Source organism: Scyliorhinus torazame, chromosome 1 (genome assembly GCF_047496885.1).
Source record: "Scyliorhinus torazame isolate Kashiwa2021f chromosome 1, sScyTor2.1, whole genome shotgun sequence".
Lineage (NCBI taxonomy): Eukaryota > Metazoa > Chordata > Chondrichthyes > Carcharhiniformes > Scyliorhinidae > Scyliorhinus > Scyliorhinus torazame.
Window position 1 is genome coordinate 238,342,479 of NC_092707.1, and position 20,051 is coordinate 238,362,529.

General features: G+C 44.1%; 1 protein-coding gene across 3 annotated transcripts in view; it reads left to right on the forward strand.

Annotated features, from left to right (window-relative positions):
• Window positions 1-20,051, forward strand: part of map3k4 (mitogen-activated protein kinase kinase kinase 4) — a 234,086-nt gene that overhangs the window by 89,380 nt on the left and 124,655 nt on the right. For all 3 annotated transcript variants that reach the window (XM_072503694.1, XM_072503685.1, XM_072503676.1), the window contains one exon: window positions 1,295-2,673. In XM_072503694.1, the coding sequence (XP_072359795.1) occupies window positions 1,295-2,673 (1,379 nt within the window). The remainder of the gene's footprint in view (window positions 1-1,294; window positions 2,674-20,051) is intronic.

Consider the following 20,051-nt stretch of genomic DNA (forward strand, 5'->3'; position numbering starts at 1 on the left):
TAGCCTCTAGACTTAATGGGGAAATGTTTTAGACACCAGCAAAGCTTCAGTGGAATCCCAGAATTACCCTTGCTGCATGCATTGTGAAATGCCCTTGCAGAGGCCTGGGAGGAGGGTCCTATAGAAAATGTTGGCAATATCAATTACACATTTCTATGTTGTAGTAGTAGTAGTAACATCTCTTCTGGCATCAGCATGATTCCAGTAGGATATGGCACCTGAAATTTATGCATTTTGAAGCCAATTCATAAAGTATTTTAAAATAATTCCTGCCTATCCCCTCCAGCACAAACAGGTAATCTGAGCAGGTCATTACCCAGAATTCTGTTGCCTTTCTGTTGTGACCCTGTAGTCCTCCAAAAATATGCCTAACTCACCAATGAAGAAATACAAGGAGTCATTCCTCACTCCCACTTTAGGAAGCTGTTCCAAAGGTTGGTTGGTCATTGAAGAAAAAGTTGTATTTTGTGCACAAATACCCAGGATAATGCCTTGGCAACCAGGGTTTGACTTCTGCTAGTCAATAATACGTTCTAAATGAAAAATTAAAGATGGTGATGGCAGTGCCTCTAAATCAGTCAGTATGTTACCCATAGGAAGTAAAATAGACTGAATTGATCAATTCATACCAAGTTCTGTTGCTCAGCCTGACATTGGGATCTAAAGTTCTCCGAGTGCGTGTGTGGCTTGAGGCTCTGTTTTTTTTGACAATTACTGACTACCTTTTTTGATTACTATTCTCTTCTTTGCTCCTTCAACCTTGGTGGGGTCCTCTAAAAAGGTGCTCAATTTTTGAACTGGGTTTTTCAGAGGAGAGAAAACAAACGCAGCGATTAAATATTGTTTGGATTGGTATGGTTTATTTCTCTGTGCCAATCATAGATTAATTCACTTGAATGTCAGCGGGGAGAGTATAAAATATATTCTCTTATCGGGAACGATTTGAGACCAAGAGTGCCTTCAATGTCAGAGAGGAGCGCTCGAATCGGTTAAAAATGTTGTGGACGCGAAAGGTTCAAGTTAACTTTTTCCCCCCTAGCCTTTTGCTTGCTGTTCATTTGTATTGATCATGCTGTGCTATACTATTGCTGAATTACACCTGTCAGGCATTGAATTGTACTAGATACACTTTTGTTAAGAATTTCCAATTTTTTAGTGAAATTGAATTGGAGCAGCTATCTTGAGCTCATTTTTAAAAAAGAAAGGAACTTTTACTTTTTATGTTGGAATGTATTTTTGCTGTTCATATGTAATGCAGCATCTTCTCAGTAATCTTTCTTTGCTTACATTTCAGAAAAGGTGACCGTGCCAAAGCAGCTGACACCGAAAGAGAAGACCATTGAAAATGTGGCTGTATTCTGTGATAAACAAGGAAAGAAGCTACGCTCCAATATGCGAACAACAGAAAGAGACCATAAGAAAACTGTGCAATGTGCATTTATGTTGGATCCTATCACTGGGCCTTCTGCAAAGAATTCAATTCCGAACAAGCCTTACCTCTGCCTTAGCTGTAGTAACCCCAGCCCTCCAGTTTCCGTGCCGGTAAGCAGACCCACACGACAAACTTCCAGAACTGATTGCCCAGCTGACCGCTTGAAATTCTTTGAAACTTTGCGATTGCTTCTTAAGCTTACCTCAGTTTCTAAACGAAAGGAGAAGGAGCAGAGAGGCCAGGAAAATACCTCGTATGAATTGAACAGATCAAATGAACTTATCTGGCTAGAGCTGCAGGCCTGGCATGCAGGTTGTAGCATAAATGACCAAGATGTTTACCTATATACTGCACGCCAAGCTGTTCCTGATATTATTAATGATATTTTGAACTTCAAGGTAAATTATGGTAATGTTTGTGCTTGCAAAAGCGATGGTCATGTTGATGCTGCTGGAGAGGATGAGATTTTTGAACAGAAGACCGAATGTGTTAGGACTTCAGGAACGCATGTCTTTGGTCATTGTGATTATCAGGAACACCTCCAGTGTCAGAGGGTAGCATTTGAACAGGTTAAAAGTATTATGGAGCTGCTAGAGTCTGTGGAAGCACTTTACCCATCATTGCAGGCCCTCCAGAAGGACTATGAGAGGTATGCTGCAAAGGACTTTCAAAGCAGAGTGCAGGCACTCTGCTTATGGCTGAATATAACTAAAGACCTGAACCAGAAATTGAATTTGATGAGAACGGTCTTGGGCATTGAGAAATTGCCAAACATTGGCTGGCCGGTGTTTGAAATCCCATCTCCTCGTCCTTCTGGAGCGAGTGATCCAAATGAGGAAGAGGACAGTAATGAGACCTGCTCACCGACTTGCCCATTGGAAAATGAAGAGGAGCATTGTCATGGAGATGAAGTCACTGGGTTTGAAAACGACAGAGACCACAGTGCACGTAGGCACGAAGAAGGAGTACATGTTCACTTTCAGTCTTTGGATGTTTTTCCAAAGAAGTTTGAAAGATTTGTGTCTGAAGATGAGACATCCTTCACGGGAGATCAGTCTGCTGATTGCCCACTTGACACTAGTTTCAACAGAAATTGTCAAACATCTATTTATAGGCCTTTTGTTGATAAAGCACTGAAACAAATGGGACTACGGAAGCTCATAATGAGACTTCACAAGTTAATGGATGGGTCCCTACAAAGGACACGTATAGCACTGGAGAAAGATGTTAGCACACTGGAGGTAAGAGCTCTGATCTGCAATAGTAACCATGCTGCAATGCTTAACGTTTTTGCAACTTTGCTTCAAGCCACTGGCCCTTTCCTTTATTTATTTTTGCCTTTCATGTTAACCTGTCCATAAAATATCTTTTAGTTGATATTAAATGTAATAAGACTACAACCTGTCTGTGGGTGTGGGACATTGTAGATGATAGCTGGTATTAAAGTAAAAACAGAACATTTGGGGAATGTTAGCACATCTGTGGAGAGCGAAAACAGAGTTAACATTTTAGATTGATAGCCTTTCAACAGAACTGTGAGAAAGATTTAACAAGTCTAAGCAAGTGCAAAGCCAGGAAAGAAGTGAGAAGAAGGACGCGGAAAGGAGATTGTGGAGGTCTGTGACAGGGCAGGAATGATTAAATGCCAAACAGGCTGATAGATCAAGGCAAAAGGGTGATAACAGAACAAGTTGTGTTTGGTAGTCAAACACGAGTAGGAAAACTAAAACATCTTGCATTAATATAGTGCCTTTAATGCAGTAAAACATCTATAGGGCAGCACGGTAGCACAGTGGGTAGCACTGTTGCTTCACAGTGCCAGGGGCTCCATGTTCGATTCCTGGCTTGGGCTGCTGTCTGTGCAGAGTCTGCACGTTCTCCCCGTGTCTGCTTGGGTTTCCTCTGGGTGCTCCGGTTTCCTTCCACAAGTCCCGAAAGAAGTGCTGTTAGGTAATTTGGACATTCTGAATTCTCCCTCTGTGTACCCGAACAGACACCGGAATGTGGCGACTAGGGGCTTTTCACAGTAACTTCATTGCAGTGTTAATGTAAGCCTACTTGTGACAATAAAGATTATTATTATTAGCAAAGGAGTTTCAAAGGGGTGTTACCAAACACAATTTGTTACTGAGCCACCCAAGGAATTTACCAGGACAGATGCTGGGATAAATTTTTAAGAAGTCTCTTAAAGGATAAGAGCGAGGTGGAATATTTTAGTGACAGAATTCCAGCCCTGACAGTCCAGGCAGTCAAATAATGGCTGTTAATGACGGAGCAATAAAAGTTAGGGATTCACGACCAGCCAGAACTGAAAGTACAGCAATCTTGGACTTGAGGACTAGAGGAGGTTACAGATATGGGACTTTGGAGGAATATGATAACCAGGATATATGAGGCTTTACTGGACTGAGTGGCAACAAAATTTCAATGACTGGATGGGAAAGAGGGTTGTTGGTGTGGGAGGGGAGAAGGGGATTGGGAGTCAATAAGAATTTTTGTGCAGTTTTAAAATCTGTGATTTATTTCCTGAAACATATGTTATGGGCGAGGCGTTTTCAGAACCCCAAAATGTATCATGAAGTTCAACCAACCTCCCCCTTTAATGTATTTGTTGCTTTTCCTAGCACACGGCTTGTTCCCTAGGTGTGGGATTACAATTATGGACACGTGGGTTTTTAAACACAAAACAATGTTTATTCCATGAACTCAACTTAACATCTTAAATAAACATTGGATCTCTTAACACCCCTTACTTCAAAGATAACTCAGAAAATATTGCAACAGTAAATAATTCCTCAAAATGTTCCTTCAAACTTCCAAGAGATTTAACACCTTTAAACAGAATCACGTCAGGTTAAAGGCTTTACTATCATGAGTTTAAATCACCCAAATGATCCAGAGATGATCTTTCATGGCAGAGATCCAGCTCACTGCAAACACAGACACTCCCAAGCTCTTTTCAAACTGCAAAATGGCTGACCTGACCTCCGCTCCACCCACTCTCTGACATCACTGTTTTCTTAAAGGTACATTGCTTAAGCATCCATGTCTTAAAGGTACTCTCACATAACAAGAACGTAAATGGCAGTAGGAGTAGGCCAAACAGCTTCTCAAGCATGCTCGGCCATTCAAGGGGATTGCGGCTGATCTTCAACTGAACTCCACTTTCCTTCTAGATTCCGTGGTTCCCCAAATTCAAAAACCTTCCATGTCTCAGACTTCAATATGTTCAATTACTAAACCGCTACAGATAGCCCTGTCAGTAGAGAGTCCCAAAGGTTCACATCTATCCATGTGAACAAATTCCTCCTAGTCTTAATATAAGGGTTAACATTTAAACTTCGACAACGCTGCCTAGTTCTAGCTGGTTTTCTAGTTGCCACAATTCTCCATCCAAGGGGAGCAACCTCTCAGCAACTCTGCCAGGCTCTCTCTTAATCTTATGTTTCAGTGAAACCACTTCTCATTCTTCTAAACTACAGAAGAGTATTGGCCCAGTCTGTTCAGTTTCTCATCATTGCGTAATAGTCTCACCCCAGGAATGAATCCAGTGAGCCTTCATTACACTCCACCAAAGGCAAGTGTACCCTTCCTTGGCTGCGAAGCCCAGAACTGTACATTGTACCCAAGGCAAACCTAAAAGCCCTGTACAATTGCAGCAAGTCTTCCTTACTCTTGTAATTGCGATAAAGGCCAGTGCACACTTTTCCTTACCAATTGTTTGTTGTACCTGTGACCTTTTGGTCAACTTTGAGCAACAAATGGTGGCGCAGCGGGTAGTACTGCTGCCTCATGGCGCCGAGGACTTGGGTTTGATCCTCGCCGTCTGAAGTTTGCATATTCTCCCCATATCTGCGTGGGTTTCACCTCCCCGCCCAAAGATGTGCGGGGTTGGCCGATTGGTCATGCTAAGTTGTTCCTTAATTGGAAAAAATTTTTAAAAAAACTTTGAGCAATAATTTCAAAAATATTTCTGTTGTAAGCCTGCAATGTATACAGTGAGTGAAATCTGAACAAGATTGGCTGATTTTTTTTTTTTTTCAGGAGTAAAACAAAAATCAAATTTCTTGTATTGGTTTTTATCAGAGGGGTTTGTTCAGAATTGTGCTTAAGAATATCAGTGCACAACACCACCCCTGCCAATGCTTTAGGACCCTTAAGTTTGCCCATTTGAATAGTCATGAGTTAATTTAGTTTTGGTGTCGTCCTACAAATAGCAAATACACTCTGCCCAACTAATTAGAGTAGTCCCATGGAATTATGAGTGATGTTGGCATGTATGTGCACTGGAACTGTTAAAGCAATCAACATTAACTAATTAGCAGGTACTAATTCTCAATAGCCTTATTGAAAGTACAACAGTGGCATTGAATAAATTTGTTGTCTAATTCAAACTTGTACACTAGGGAGTGAATTGTATTGTCTGTCCTTTTTTAATTTCATTGGCTCTTTTTGACACTGGGAAGTTACAGATTAACAGCAGCAAACAGCTATTGCCTCATGTTCACATTCTTGTCCTCTTATTCCATTACCAGGCGTGTTGCCGTGTGATGTTGCAGCCATCAAGCAATGTAATTTGAAGGCATATTCCAGCAATGCACCATGAAGTGCAAGCATCAAACACATTAATGAGAAGCTTGTTGTTTGATAGATATTAATGGCCGTAATATTTTTGGGGGGAACTTGCAATATCTGGATATCCTGTTTTCAGGAGCACATTTTAGTCTGACGCTTTTAAGCACCTGTCGTAACTCTCTTTTTCTCACACTTTCTGCTTCCTGTGCATAACCATAGCTTAGGCAGTACAAATGTATTCCAAACAAACTTTGAAACTTTGCTTCGGTGTATTTGGTATTATTGAGTTGGCGGGTACAATTGACCTTTGAGGACGTTCTAAAGCATTTCCACTCTCTTGGAAGTTTCCTGCTGCGTCCCAGTTCCAGGCAGAAAGGTTTTGATCTGGTGTCTGGCATACAAACTACATGTCCTACCCAATTGGAGCTTGGTTTTGAATGATTAGCGCCTTGATGAGTAAGTTGGCTTTGGAGAGGGCGCTGTTGTTGAGCTGTCTTTGGACGATCTTGGAAAGGCACTGCTGGTGGCAATTCTCCTGTACATTTGAGGTGCTGTTGTAGGTCACCCAACCGTCCATAGCAGCAGATAGAAGTTTGGACACCTACCTAGGAACTTGTGAGTGACCCTGGCTTGTGAACAATCAAAATTGCGGGTGCTTGTTCGGGAAGGCACCAAACAAGATTTTGGTGATGGAGACAAAGTTGAAGCGCGTGACAGAGCAGACAGAAACCTACCCAATCCTTTCAAGCACCATCTGCCCTGTATATTGCAGATAATGCATTCGACTTGTCAGCCATTTTAGAACATCTTGAATTTGAGTGGAAGCAAATCATCCTCAATGCTGAGGCACTGCTTAAGAAGACAGACTGTTTTACTTTAAAATTCACTGATTTGCCTAAATTACCAATGTACATTCTTGCAAAAGGTTTAAATAACCAGAGGTTTTTTTATGAGTATTGCTGAATTTAAGAAAAAAATATTTTCAATTTGTATACCAGAATGTTATCTTGAAATGCTTATTTTAAACATTGATGTAGAAATACAATCATGATCCATTTTGAAACTCTTCCCGACGACTATCTCATTTAGCAGTCAGTTTTCCCCAGGAACTAACCCTTTTGAAAATCTGGCATGTCATTTGATCATTTCCTCCACATGGACTTCTTGGTTTAAAATTCCTATCATGCTATGTTTTTGTACCTACCAAACCATCGTGCACAGACCAAAAATGCAATCACAAATATTAGTTTGCTGTATGAAAGTATATAAATGTTGATTTATTTTTTATTTTTTTATTTTTTAAAAAATAAATTGAGTACCCAATTCATTTTTGTTGATTTATTGTTTTCTTTTGCCAATAAGTACACATGCAATTTAATGGCATTTTTAGTTTTAAAATGATAGATTTAGGAATTGCTGATCATGTCAGTAATTTGAATAATTTAAAATATCAATTGTTGTTTTATTTAGTTTTAAAACTTATATCTTATTTCATGCTCCTTATTCTTGGGAAATAAAGAACACATTCTTGTGGTTCATATGATTACAAATATAAATTAACTGCAAATGCTCCTGAAATAACAAAGAGGGGCAGGTAGAGTCTAGAGGTCACATCAGAAGACAGCAGCATTTCTTGGTTTGTTTGCCCTACATTGCAGGTTGTATTGTATGTTGAGATAAAACTTTGGGATTTTAAAAGAGTTCAGTAGGAGTACAGTAGAACTCTTTCCCAAGAATGTTTGTTTATTGGGCTTAACATGTTTCAATATAGTTGTATAATATGTGATTGCACAAAAAGGCGATTTGATTCTACAGGCCCATGCTCTTATTTATGTCACACACAAACCTTCTTCCACCCCTCTTCATCTAAGCCATCAATATACCCTTCTTTTCTCCCTTATATTTTTTATCAATCCTTGAATGCATCTAATGCTATTCGTCTCAGTAACTCTGTGGTTGGATATTCTAATCACTCTGGATAAGGAAGTTTCTCATGAATATATTAGTACCAAGCTTATGTTAATAGCACCTAGTCCTGGTGCCCCCCACACGTGGAAACACCAGATCTCTGCACACTCAAACATTTCATAATCTTGAAGATCTTGATCAATTCACCGCTCAGCGTTTTCTTGTCCAGAGGAGCTGACAAAACACAAATTTCTTTACCCGTCAGTCTGGCCTCAATAAAAGTCGAGATGGATTTGCAGGTACAGCATTAGTTATTTTATTTGACTTGCAAGCCTGATTCATTTCACAGAGGCACAGGACACAGGACTAGTCTCCTAGACCCTTGGAAAACGAATGAAGAAGGAGACAAAGGGATTTTGGCAAATACATTCAAATGGCATCAAGTTTCACATACACGATTCCCATAGGTCATCCTATACCCCTCCTGACCTGGCCATACATCCTGATTGGCTCACTTCTCATCCCTTCCTCGGGGCCCCCTATTACCCAGCATCCTTTTCTCCTCCTTTGCTGGACACACCTCCTCCTCGCTTTGCCATGCGGTCTGAAATCCTTTGTCTGTGAACCCACCAGAATGAGACTGGCCTATCTCTACATTACAGTAACTAATATCTCTAAAGTAACTATTTTATATCACATTCGTCAGAGCCCCAACTTATCCCGTTTTCCTGATTGGTATAACTCCTCAGTTCTGATGTAATTCCAGTAAATCCTTTTGTACCTGCTCTAGTGCCTATATTTTTATGATATGGAGAGCAGAGCTGTTCATAGTCCTAGTGTGTTCTAACCAAGTTTAATAAAATTCTCTGCTTTTCAATTGTATCCCTTTAGGAATGGACCACAGTGCATGGTTTGCCTTTTTAATGGTCTTATTAACCAACTTGGCTACTTTCATTGATCAATGCCTCTGTGTCCCCAGACCCTTCTGTCCAATTTAGACAATTATTTTCCAATAAATATGTGGCGTTATTTGTTCTGGCAACGTTTATTACCTCACTCCTATGTATATTTATTGATTAGGCAGTTGGTGTTTCCCTCCAGCTTTGGCACCTTCCAGCAATTCCTGTAACTGACTGGAGCCAGATGTATTTCCTTTCATCTTTCCTTTGGATCCCATTCTATGAGGTGGAGAGGTTGGAACAAATGTTCAGGAGTTTGCGCCTCCTAAACAATACCATGGGCAGACAGCAAACCAAGAAAGGGGTAACTTTTCAGTTTGGAAGCTGGAAGATGAGGACTTGCGTACCTTGGTGTAAACAATGACTTAGATTCTACAGCAAGTATACAAGATGGACCTGATTGACCATGAGCTACACCAGTTTGGTGCTGCCATTGGTGAGGTTTTGAGAACCATTCCAAGCTGCAGGAGGCTATTCATTCTGGATGACTTCCGTGTATGTGTTGGGGCAGGCAATGATTCATGGCCAGTGTGCCTCAGTCGTCATGGGCTGGGCAAAATCAACAAAAACAAATAATGCTTTCTTGAGCTTTGTGCCCTTATTGGTCTCTGCATGAATGAATCATCTCTCCTCTCCCCCCCCCCCCCCCCCCCCCCCCCCCCCCCCCCCCCCCCCCCAAAAAAAACAGGTCTGGGCACTGGCACCAACTAGGTCATCACAAGGTGTCACCCGCCCAGTGTTCCCCACACCTACCATACAGCAGATTGCAACACCAACTCTCTTGGCAGCAGAGTGAAGGTGCACTCCCGAAAGTTTCACAGTTCCAAATAGGATGGCCTGTCGTGCATTCACGCATCAACAGCCTTTGCGCAAGTGATGATGCGATGTACCAGCATTTCGCAACTTTCATTGCAACAATTGCTCCTCTCCAAAGTTTTACCAGGAAGCTCCAGATGCTGGTACTGACTAAGCTTGGAAATCATTGAGAACCAACAGAAATGTAATTTAGTAAATGCAGAACCCACAACTCCTACCAGTTTGAGATAATTTCAGATGAGATGGCATCTGTCATTGATGCAGAAACCCCCCCCCCATAATGAACATCATAAATTCTTCACTTAAAACACTGCCCAATCTGAAAGTAGCCGTCAGATGTGCAAAAGATAAGGCAATACGCCACAAATAAACACTAGAGCAACTAGCTATGAGGGGGGTCAAGAGGATGCTTGGCCCATGATTGCTAAAGTTGCCCCACTGAAGTCAGCAGATGGTAAACTACTCACCGACCAATAAACAGATGTCCCGCTGGGCTGAAGATTACTGTAAATTATACTCCTGCGAGATGGTCATCTCTCAGACACACTTGACAATTCCTGCAGCATTCTGCTCAGGATTAATTAGATGAGGAACCTGCATACCTTCACCGTATCTCGAGAAGCCCATACACTGTTTGGCAAATAAACAACTGACAAGGATGGAATCTCAGCTAGAATGCAAGTTCCATCTGTTGCCTCCCCTTTAGGACCACCTCTGCTATGGAATGGAATGCTCTGCTCCACAGGAACGTGATGCAAAAATCATCACACTGCAAAAAGAAAACAGAGGAGATCGCAACAACTGCAGGGCATCTTGCTCCTAAGCATCTTTGAAATTCTCATGCTTGTAATCATATTCTACCAATGGTTTCCCAAAAAATTTAGATAGGAAGGGACAGAAAGAATGGACAACAGGATGTTTGGGGCACTAGTCTATGGAGATCCAGGTAAATAGGGTCATATTTGTAAAAATTCCACCTATTTGCAGACTAATGTACCTGGAGATACGACGCAATTTCTGTGCTCATAGACTGTGGGCATTATCTTCCCTAAATGGCAGCAACAAAAGATGTTCGAAACTGGGTATACCTCTTTACCTTCCTCAAATCCCACTAAGACATTCGACATCGACAACCGAGGAGAATTCTGCAAGGTGTTATGAAAAGTTGGGGGTCCACCAAAACCCCAGAGTCTCATTGCTTCCATGGCAACATGCACCGCACTGTATAGTTTGATGGTTCCACTCACAACATTTTGCATTGAAGAAAGGAATGAAACAGGGCTGTGCTCTAGCCCCTACCACCTTTTTTATGTTCCTGATTTTGCCTTTCCCACAGCTGAGGAAGGAGTCTATTTCCGTGCTAAGTCAGGTTGCAAGCTCCACAATCTTGGCAAGACTGAAAGCAAAGACAAAACACATTTCATCCTAATCCGAGAAATTCTCAACACTGATTGTTGCCGACATGGCAACTCGGCTACAATGACTCATGGACTGTCTCTCCCACACCAGTAACATGTTCATCTTTCATTCTCCTTTTTCTCTATTTTCCCCCCTCTCCCCTCCCTGTCCTCTCTCTCCCACACCAGTAATTTGTTCTCAAAGAACGGTACAGCACAGGAACAGGCCCTTCAGCCCTCCAAGCCTGCGCTGATCATGATGCCTGTTTAAACTAAAATCTTCTGCACTTCCTGGGTCCATATGTGCTGGCCTTGGAAAGGGTCCAGAGGAGGTTCATAAGAATGATCCCTGGAATGAACAGCTTGTCGTATGAGGAATGGTTGAGGACTCTGGGTCTTTACTCGTTGGAGTTTAGAAGGATGAGGGGGGGGGGATCTTATTGAAACTTAAAGGATACTGTGAGGCCTGGATAGAGTGGACATGGAGAGGATGTTTCCACTTGTAGGAAAAACTAGAACCAGAGGACACCATCTCAGACTAAAGGGACGATACTTTAAAACAGAGATGAGGAGGAATTTCTTCAGCCAGAGGATGGTGAATCTGTGGAACTCTTTGTCGCAGAAATTGTGGAGGCCAAAGCACAAGTGTCTTTAAGACAGAGATAGATAGATTCTTGATTAATAAGGAGATCAGGGGTTATGGGAGGAAGGCGGGAGAATGGAGATGAGAAAAATATCAGCCATGATTGAAAAACGGAGCAGACTCGATGAGCTGAGTGGCCTAATTCTGCTCCTATGTCTTATGGTCGTGTATCCCTTAATTCCCATCTTATTCATGTAATTGTCCTTGTTCATGTATTTGTCAAGATGCCTATTAAACGTTGCGACTGTACCTTCTTCCACCACATCTCTCGGCAGTGAGATCCAGGCACTCACCACCCTCTGTGTAAAGAAAGAAAAAAAATTGCCTCACGCATCTCCTCCAGTCTTGGCCCCTCGCACCTTAAACCTATGTCCTCTAGTAATTGACTGTTCCAGCTTGGGGAAAACTCTTCCGAATATCCACGCTGTCCATGCACTCAATTTTGTAAACTTCTGTCGGGTCGCCCCTCAACCTCCGTTGTTCAGTGTTGTTATCCAACCTCCCCTCATAGCTAATACCTTCCAGACCAAGCAACATTCTGGTAAACCTCTTCTGTACCATCACCAAATCCTCCACATCCTTCTGGTAGTGTGGTGACCATAATCGTACGCAATATTCCAAATGTGGCCTAACTACGGTTCTGTACAGCTGCAGCATGACTTGCCAATTTTTGTACTCAATGCCCCGGCCGATGAAGGCAAGCGTACCATATTCCTTCTTGACTGCCTTAACCACCTGCATTGCTACTTTCAGTGATCTGTGGACCTGTTCTCCCTGATCTTCTTCCTATCAGTACTCCTAAGGGTTCTGCCATTTATTGTATAATTCCTACCTGTATTAGACCTTCCAAAATGCATGAATAATAATCTTTTTCTTTTTTACTTTGAGAGTTACAAAGCCAGAGCTCAGAGTGTGGACAGGAGCAAACCTCTAATCCAGCTCCTTGCCTGCTCCAAAAAACAATTCAAATTGAATCGAATTCATGGTCCCCACAGGAGAGACATACCAGATCCAGGCATTACACCTGACCTCACGCTCATCTTAGCCAAAAGGCTGAGAAGCGATAGAATAATAATAATCTTTATTTAATAATCTTTATTAGTGTCACAAGTAAACTTACATTAACACTGCAGCGAAGTTACTGTTACCTCACATTTGTCCGGTTTAAACTCCATCCGCCCAAGTCTTCAACCGATCTATATCCTGCTGTATCCTCTGACAGTCCTCATCGCTATCCGTAACTCCACCAACCTTTGTGTTGTCTGCAAACTTACTAATCAGATAGTTACATTTTCCTTCAAATCATTTTTATATATGCTATAAATAACAAAAGTCCCTACACTGATCCCTGTGAACATCACTAGTCACAGCCCTCCATTCAGAAAAGCACCTTTCCACTGCTACCCTATGTCTTCTGTGACCTACCCAGTTCTGTATCCATCTTGCCAGCTCACCTCTTATCCCACGTGACTTCACCTGTTTTATTAGTCTGCCATGAGGGACCTTGTCAAAGGCTTGACTGAAGTCCATGTAGACAGCATCCACTGCCCTTTCTTCATCATTAACTTCCTTTAGTTCACTTCCTCTGAAAGTTAGTGAGACACTACCTTCCATTCACAAAACCATGCTGTCCCTCGCAAACAAATCCATTTCTTTCCAAATAGTGGTAAATTCTGTCCCGAAGAATCCTCTCCATTAATTTTCCTACCACTCGTAAGGCTCTGGCCTGTAATTTCCTAGATTATCTTTGTTACCCTTCTTAAACAAGGGAACAATATTGGCTATTCTCCAGTCTGCTGGAAGCTCACCTGTCGCCAATGAGGATACAAAGATTTCTGTCAAGGCCCTCAGTATTCTTTTCCCCCCACCCCCCTCTCTTGGGTAAATGGTGACTGACAATCTGTTTCTTGATGCATGCCACCTTTAGCTGAATAATGAAACCCGTATGGAATTACATTAAGCTGATGGTTTATTACGTTTCTGTTCTCAGCACTTTGCTGTCTCCGACATTATGGGCCAAATCATGAATGTGGTAGCACTCTCAAAGCCTCATCAAACAGAGGCAGCTTTGTTGGCTCGGATGCATACAGAGGGGAATAGGATCACATACCCAAGAACGTAATGGTAAGGTAGCCAGACCAAGATGAGCAGATGGTTTCCCAAAGCTTCACTTCAAGGATGCTTGTAACTGTGGCATGAAGCCCTAGAAATCAATTATCACACCCGAGAGTCACTAGCTGACAATAGAAGAAAATGGTTGACACCTTCTGTGTGCTTGTGTGCACCACAATTACAGTGGCTTGGCAACAGACCCAACACTGAAAACAACATACCACAACACTTGGTAGCTTCAAGTGTGGCACTTGTTCTGTCTCTAGGATTACCCTCTGCATCCATCAGCAAATGTGTGCTATCTGAAGAGACCCTATCTGAAATTGATTTGCTTGCTTGTAATTTGTAAATAGATGCTGGAACTAAACTGATATGTATATTGGAGTTAATTTGTCAGTTACATGTCAATTCTGCAAGATGATTAATAGCTTATTGTATTATGCCGGAGTTTTCCTCTGTATTAACTATATTTCCCAAGGGTGCCATCTGCAAATCTTGCAATTTTACTTCCAATTCACAAAGTCTAGTTTTATTTAAATGGTGAACAACAGTAGTCCCAGCACTGTTCTCCCTGGAACACTGCTTCCCATTTTTTTCCAATCCATGTAACTACCTTTAACCCCAATTCTCTGTTGCTTTTTTGCCAGCTTGTTATCCATTCTGCTATTTGTTCCTTAATTGCACATGTTCTGACCTTTTATTTTAAAATGTGGCCGCTGCTGGCTAAGCTAGCATTTATTGCCCATCCCTAATTGCCTTTGCGAGGGTGGTGATGAGCTACCTGCTTAAACTGCTGCAGTCGATGTGGTGCAGGTAGGAAGGGAGTTCAGGATTTTGATGCAATGATATTGTTCCATTTCAGGATGATGTGTGGCTTGAGGGGGAACTTGCAGGTGATGGTGTTCCCAGCCTTTGCTGTCCTTGTCCTTCTAGGTGTTAGAAGTCACCGGTTTGGCAGGTACTGTTGAAGGACCCTTGATAATTGCTGTAGTGAATCTAGAAGATGTTACACATTGCTGCCATTGTGTGTCAATGGTGGGAGGAGTGATTGTCTAAGGTGATGGATGGAATGCTAATCAAGTGGCTTTTTTTTGTCCTGGCTGTTGCAAAGTTTCTTGAGTTGTTGGAGTTGCACACCAGGCAAATGGAGAGTATCCATCACACACTTGACTTGTGCTTTGTAGATCATGGACAGGTTTTTGGGAATTGGGAGGTGAGTTACACACCACAGAATTCCCACCCTCTGACCTGCTGTGGTAGCCACAGTATTTATATGGCTGGTCCAGTTCAGTTTCTGGTCAATGGTAACCACCCCAGGATGTTGATAAATGGTAATGCCATTGAATGTCAAGATGGTTAGATTCTGTTGTTGGGAGATGTTGACTGCCTGCCACTTGTGTGGTGTTAATGTAACAGCCCAAGCTTGAATGTTGTCCATGTCCTGCTGCAGCTGGACACTGATTGCTCCAGTATCTGAGGAGTTGGGAATATTTCTGAGTATTATGCAGTCATCAACAGCAGTGAACATTATCACGTCTGACCCTTATTGGTCATTGATGAAGCAGCTGATGGTTGAGCTTAGGACTACCTTGAGAAACTCCTGCAGCGATGTCCTGCGACTGAGATGAATGACCTCCAACAAGCACTGTCATCTTAATTTTTCTAGGTATGGCTACAACCAGTGAAGAGTTTTCTCCCTGGTTCCTATTAACGTCAGTTTTTCCAGGGTCCTTTGATCCACACTCTAGTCAAATGCCACTTTGATGTTAAGGGTAGTCGCTCTCCCCTCCTATCTGGAGTTCAGCACTTTTGTACATGTTTGAACCCAGGATGCAATGAGATCAGGAGCTGAGTGGCCCTGTGGAACTCAGACTGAGCATCAGTGAGCCGGTTATTGCTCTGTTAGTGCTGCCTGATGACACTCGACAGCCCCTTCCATCTCTTGCTGATGATGAAATGTAGACTGGAGGGGTGGGTTGAATTTCTCCTGCTTTGTGTGGATGGTGATTACCTGGGCAATTTTCCACATTGCCGGGTAGATCCCAGTGTTGTAGCTGTTCCAGAGCAGCTTAGCTAGGGGTGTGGTTAGTTCTGGAGCACAAGTCTTTAGTATTGATGTTAGAATGTTGTCGGGGCCCATAGCCTTTGCAGTCTTCAGTTCTTTCAGCCATTTCCTGATATGATGCGGAGTGAATCGAATTAGAAATTGCTAAAGACTGGCATCTATAATGTTGTGGACCTCTTGAGGTTAGCCAGGATGGATCATCCACTTGACACTTCTAGCTGAAGATGGTTGCAAATGCTTCGGGCTTGCCTTCTGCACTGATGTACTGGACTCCATCATTGAAGATGGAGATTTATGGAGTCGTCTCCTTCTGTCAGTTGTTTAATTGTCTACCACCGGACAGGAAATACTCGGAGGCCCCGGACGCGGGGCTCCTGAGGGAGCGGCGGAGGTTACAGGTGGAGTTTGGGCTGTTGACCACAGGGAAAGCAGTGGAACAGTTGAGGAAGGAAAGGGGGGCGATCTATGAGTACGGGGAAAAGGCAAGCAGAATGTTGGCGCACCAGCTCAGGAAAAGAGAGGCGGCCAGGGAGATAGGTAGAGTAAAGAGTAGAGACGGTAATACGGTCCTGGACCCAGCGGGGGTGAACGAGGTGTTTTAAGGATTTTTATAGTAAATTGTATCAGTCGGAACCCCCAGCTGGAGTGGAGGGGATGAGGCAATTTCTGGATCAGTTGAGGTTCCCGAGGGTGGAGGAGGACCTGGTGGACGGGCTGGGGGCCCCAATTGAGATTGAGGAAATAATCAAGGGGCTGGAGGGCATGCAGTCGGGCAAGGCCCCGGGGCTTGACGGCTACTCGGTGGAATTCTATAAGACGTTTTCAGAGATATTGAGCCCACTGCCGTTGAGGACATTTAACAAATCAAGAGAGAAGGGAGCCCTCCCTCCAACAATCTCGCAGGCCTCGATTTCATTGATCCTAAAACGGAAGAAGGATCTGGAGCAATGTGGGTCATACAGGCCGATTTCTCTACTGAATGTGGATGCCAAACTGCTGGCTAAGATACTGGCCACAAGGATAGAGGATTGTGTCCTGGGGGTGATAGGGGAAGACCAGACGGGATTTGTTAAGGGCAGGCAATACAAGGCCAATGTTCGAAGGCTTCTAAATGTTATTATGAAGCCCTCAGAAGGAGGGGAGGCGGAGGTGGTGGTAGCGATGGATGCGGAGAAGGCTTTTGATCGGGTGGAGTGGAACTACCTGTGGGAGGTGCTGGGAAGGTTTGGGTTTGGTGAGGGCTTTATTGACTGGGTGCGGTTGCTCTATCAGGCACCAGTAGCGAGTGTGCGTACGAACTAGCTGAGGTCGGGGTAGTTTAAACTACACCAAGGGACGAGGCAAGGGTGCCCCTCTCCCCGTTACTGTTTGCTCTGGCCATAGAGCCTTTGGCCATGCCATTAAGAGCCTCTAGGAACTGGAAAGGGCTGATTCGGGGGTGGGGGGGGGGGGGGGGGGGGGAGCATCGGGTCTCGCACTACGCAGGTGACCTGCTCTTGTACGTTTCGGACCCATTGGAAGGGATGGGAGATGTAATGCGAATCTTGGGGGAATTTGGCAGTTTTTCGGGGTCTAAATTGAACATGGGGAAAAGCGAGATGTTTGTGATCCAGGCAAGAGGGCAGGAAAAGAGACTGGGAGAGCTGCCGCTTAGAATGGTAGGAAAGAGCTTTCGATATCTGGGCATCCAGGTGGCCCGGAAATGGGAGGTACTACACAAGTTAAACCTATCTTGGTTGGTAGATCAAATAGAAAGGGACTTTAAGAGGTGGGACATGCTCCCGCTATCACTGGCGGGGAGGGTACAGACCGTGAAGATGACGGTCCTCCCCAGATTTCTGTTTGTCTTTCAGTGCCTCCCCATCTTCATCCCTAAGGCCTTTTCCAAGCGGGTGAATAAGATTATTTTGGGCTTTGTGTGGGCGAGTAAAACCCCGCGAATGAAGAAAGTGTTGCTAGAGCGCAGTCTGTGGAGGGTGGGTTGGCACTGCCGAACTTCTGCAATTACTGCTGGGCGGCTAATATAGCCATGATTAGGAAGTGCGTAGTTGGGGAGAGGTCGGCATGGGAGCGGATGGAGGTGGAGTCATGTAAAGACACCAGTCGGGGAGCATTGGTAACGGCACCTCTGCCGTTCTTGCCGGCCCGATACTCCACAAGCCCGGTGGTAGTGGCAGCCTTGAGGATCTGGCGGCAATGGAGGAGATATAAGAGAGTGGAGGGAGCATCGATTTGGACTCCGATTTATAACAACCACAGGTTTGTACCGGGTAGGCTAGATGGCGGGTTCCAGAGGTGGCAGGAATCAGAAGGATGGGGGAATCTATTTATAGATGGGAGCTTTCCCAGCTTGAAAACATTGGAGGATCAATTTAATTTGCCACCAGGGAATGGTTTTAGGTATTTGCAGGTGCGAGACTTCCTGAGAAAGCAGGTGCCGGCCTTTACGCTGCTGCTGCCACGGGGGATACAGGATAGAGTAGTTTCCATTACCTGGTGGGGGAGGGGAAGGTATCGGATATTTACCAGGAGCTTTCGGAGGCGGAGGAAACTCCGGTGGAGGAACTTAAGGGCAAGTGGGAGGACGAGCTTGGTGGAGAGATAGAGGTGGGTCTATGGGCAGATGCCCTAAGCAGAGTTAATACCTCCTCATCGTGCGCCAGGCTTAGCCTGATACAATTTAAGGTAGTCCACCGGGCACACACAACAGTGGCTAGGATGAGCAGGTTTTTCGGGGTAGAAGGTAGGTGTGCGAGGTGCGCAGGAAGCCCAGCAAATCATGTCCACATGTTTTCGGCATGCCCGAAGCTTAAGAGGGTTTTCTGAGGCAATGTCCACGGTGCTAAAAACAGGGTGGTGCCGAGTCCGGAGGTAGCGATCTTTGGAGTGTCCGAAGATCCGGGGGTTCAGGGAGTGAAAGAGGCTGACGTTCTGGCCTTTGCCTCCCTGGTAGCCCGGAGACGGATCTTATTAATGTGGAGGGACCCGAAGCCCCCGAGTGTAGAGACCTGGGTTCATGACATGGCTGGGTTTCTCAGTCTCAAGAAAATAAAGTTCGCCTTAAGAGGGTCAATGTTAGGGTTCTCCCGGAGGTGACAGCCGTTCGTCGACTTTCTCGGGGAAAGTTGAAATGTCAGCAGATGCAGTATTCCAAGGGGTTTGGGTGGTGGTGGGGGGGGGGGGGGGGGGGGGGGGGAGTGCGGATTGCTGTTGTTTGGTTGAGGGTGTGAAGATTGGGCTGGTGGGGGGGAAATGTTAATTTTGCCATGTGGATGTTATTGCTTTTCAAATACCTCAATCAAAATATTTTTAAAATACAAAATTGTCCACCACCATTCACGACTGGATGTGGCAGAACTGCAGAGGTTAGATCTAATCCGCTGGTTGTGGGATTTCTTAGCTTTATCTGTCACTTGCTGTTTCTGTGATTTGGCATGCATGTAGTCCTTTCTTGTAGCTTCACCAGGTTACCATCTCATTTTAGATATGCTTGCTGCTGCTCCAGGCTTGCCCTCCTGCACCCTTCATTGAATCAGGGTTACTTCCCTAGCTTGATGGCAATGGTAGAGTGGGGATTGTGCCGGATCATGAGATTACAGACCATGGTTGAATACAATACTGCTGCTGCTGATGACCCCAGCATCTTGTGGATGCCCAGTTTTAAGTTGTTAGATTTGTTTGAAATCAATCCCATTTAGCGTGGGGGTAGTGCCACAACACAATGGAGGATATCCTCCTTGTGAAGACGGGGCTTTGTCTCCAAAGGGACACTCTTGCAAATGCTGTCAAGAACAGATGCATCTGCAACAGGGAGAGCGGTGAGGACAAAATCAAATAGGTTTTTCTAACGTCATCAACTGCCACAGAGCCAGTCAAGCAGTTATGTTTGAAGGAATTCAGCAAGCCACGCTTGGTGATGGATATTGAAGACAGCCCCCCTGACCACCAGGATAGATTCGGTCCTCTTGCTGCCATCAGTGCTTTCAATTGGTGAACACGGAAGAGTACTGACTCATTACCACCTACTGCCCTACCCTCCGTTAACGAGTACGTAATTTCCTTGCCCATTTTTGACTTGGTGCCATGAGACATTTGTGCCATTTGGGGTCAATTACTAGGGGGCATAGGTTTAAGGTGCGAGGGG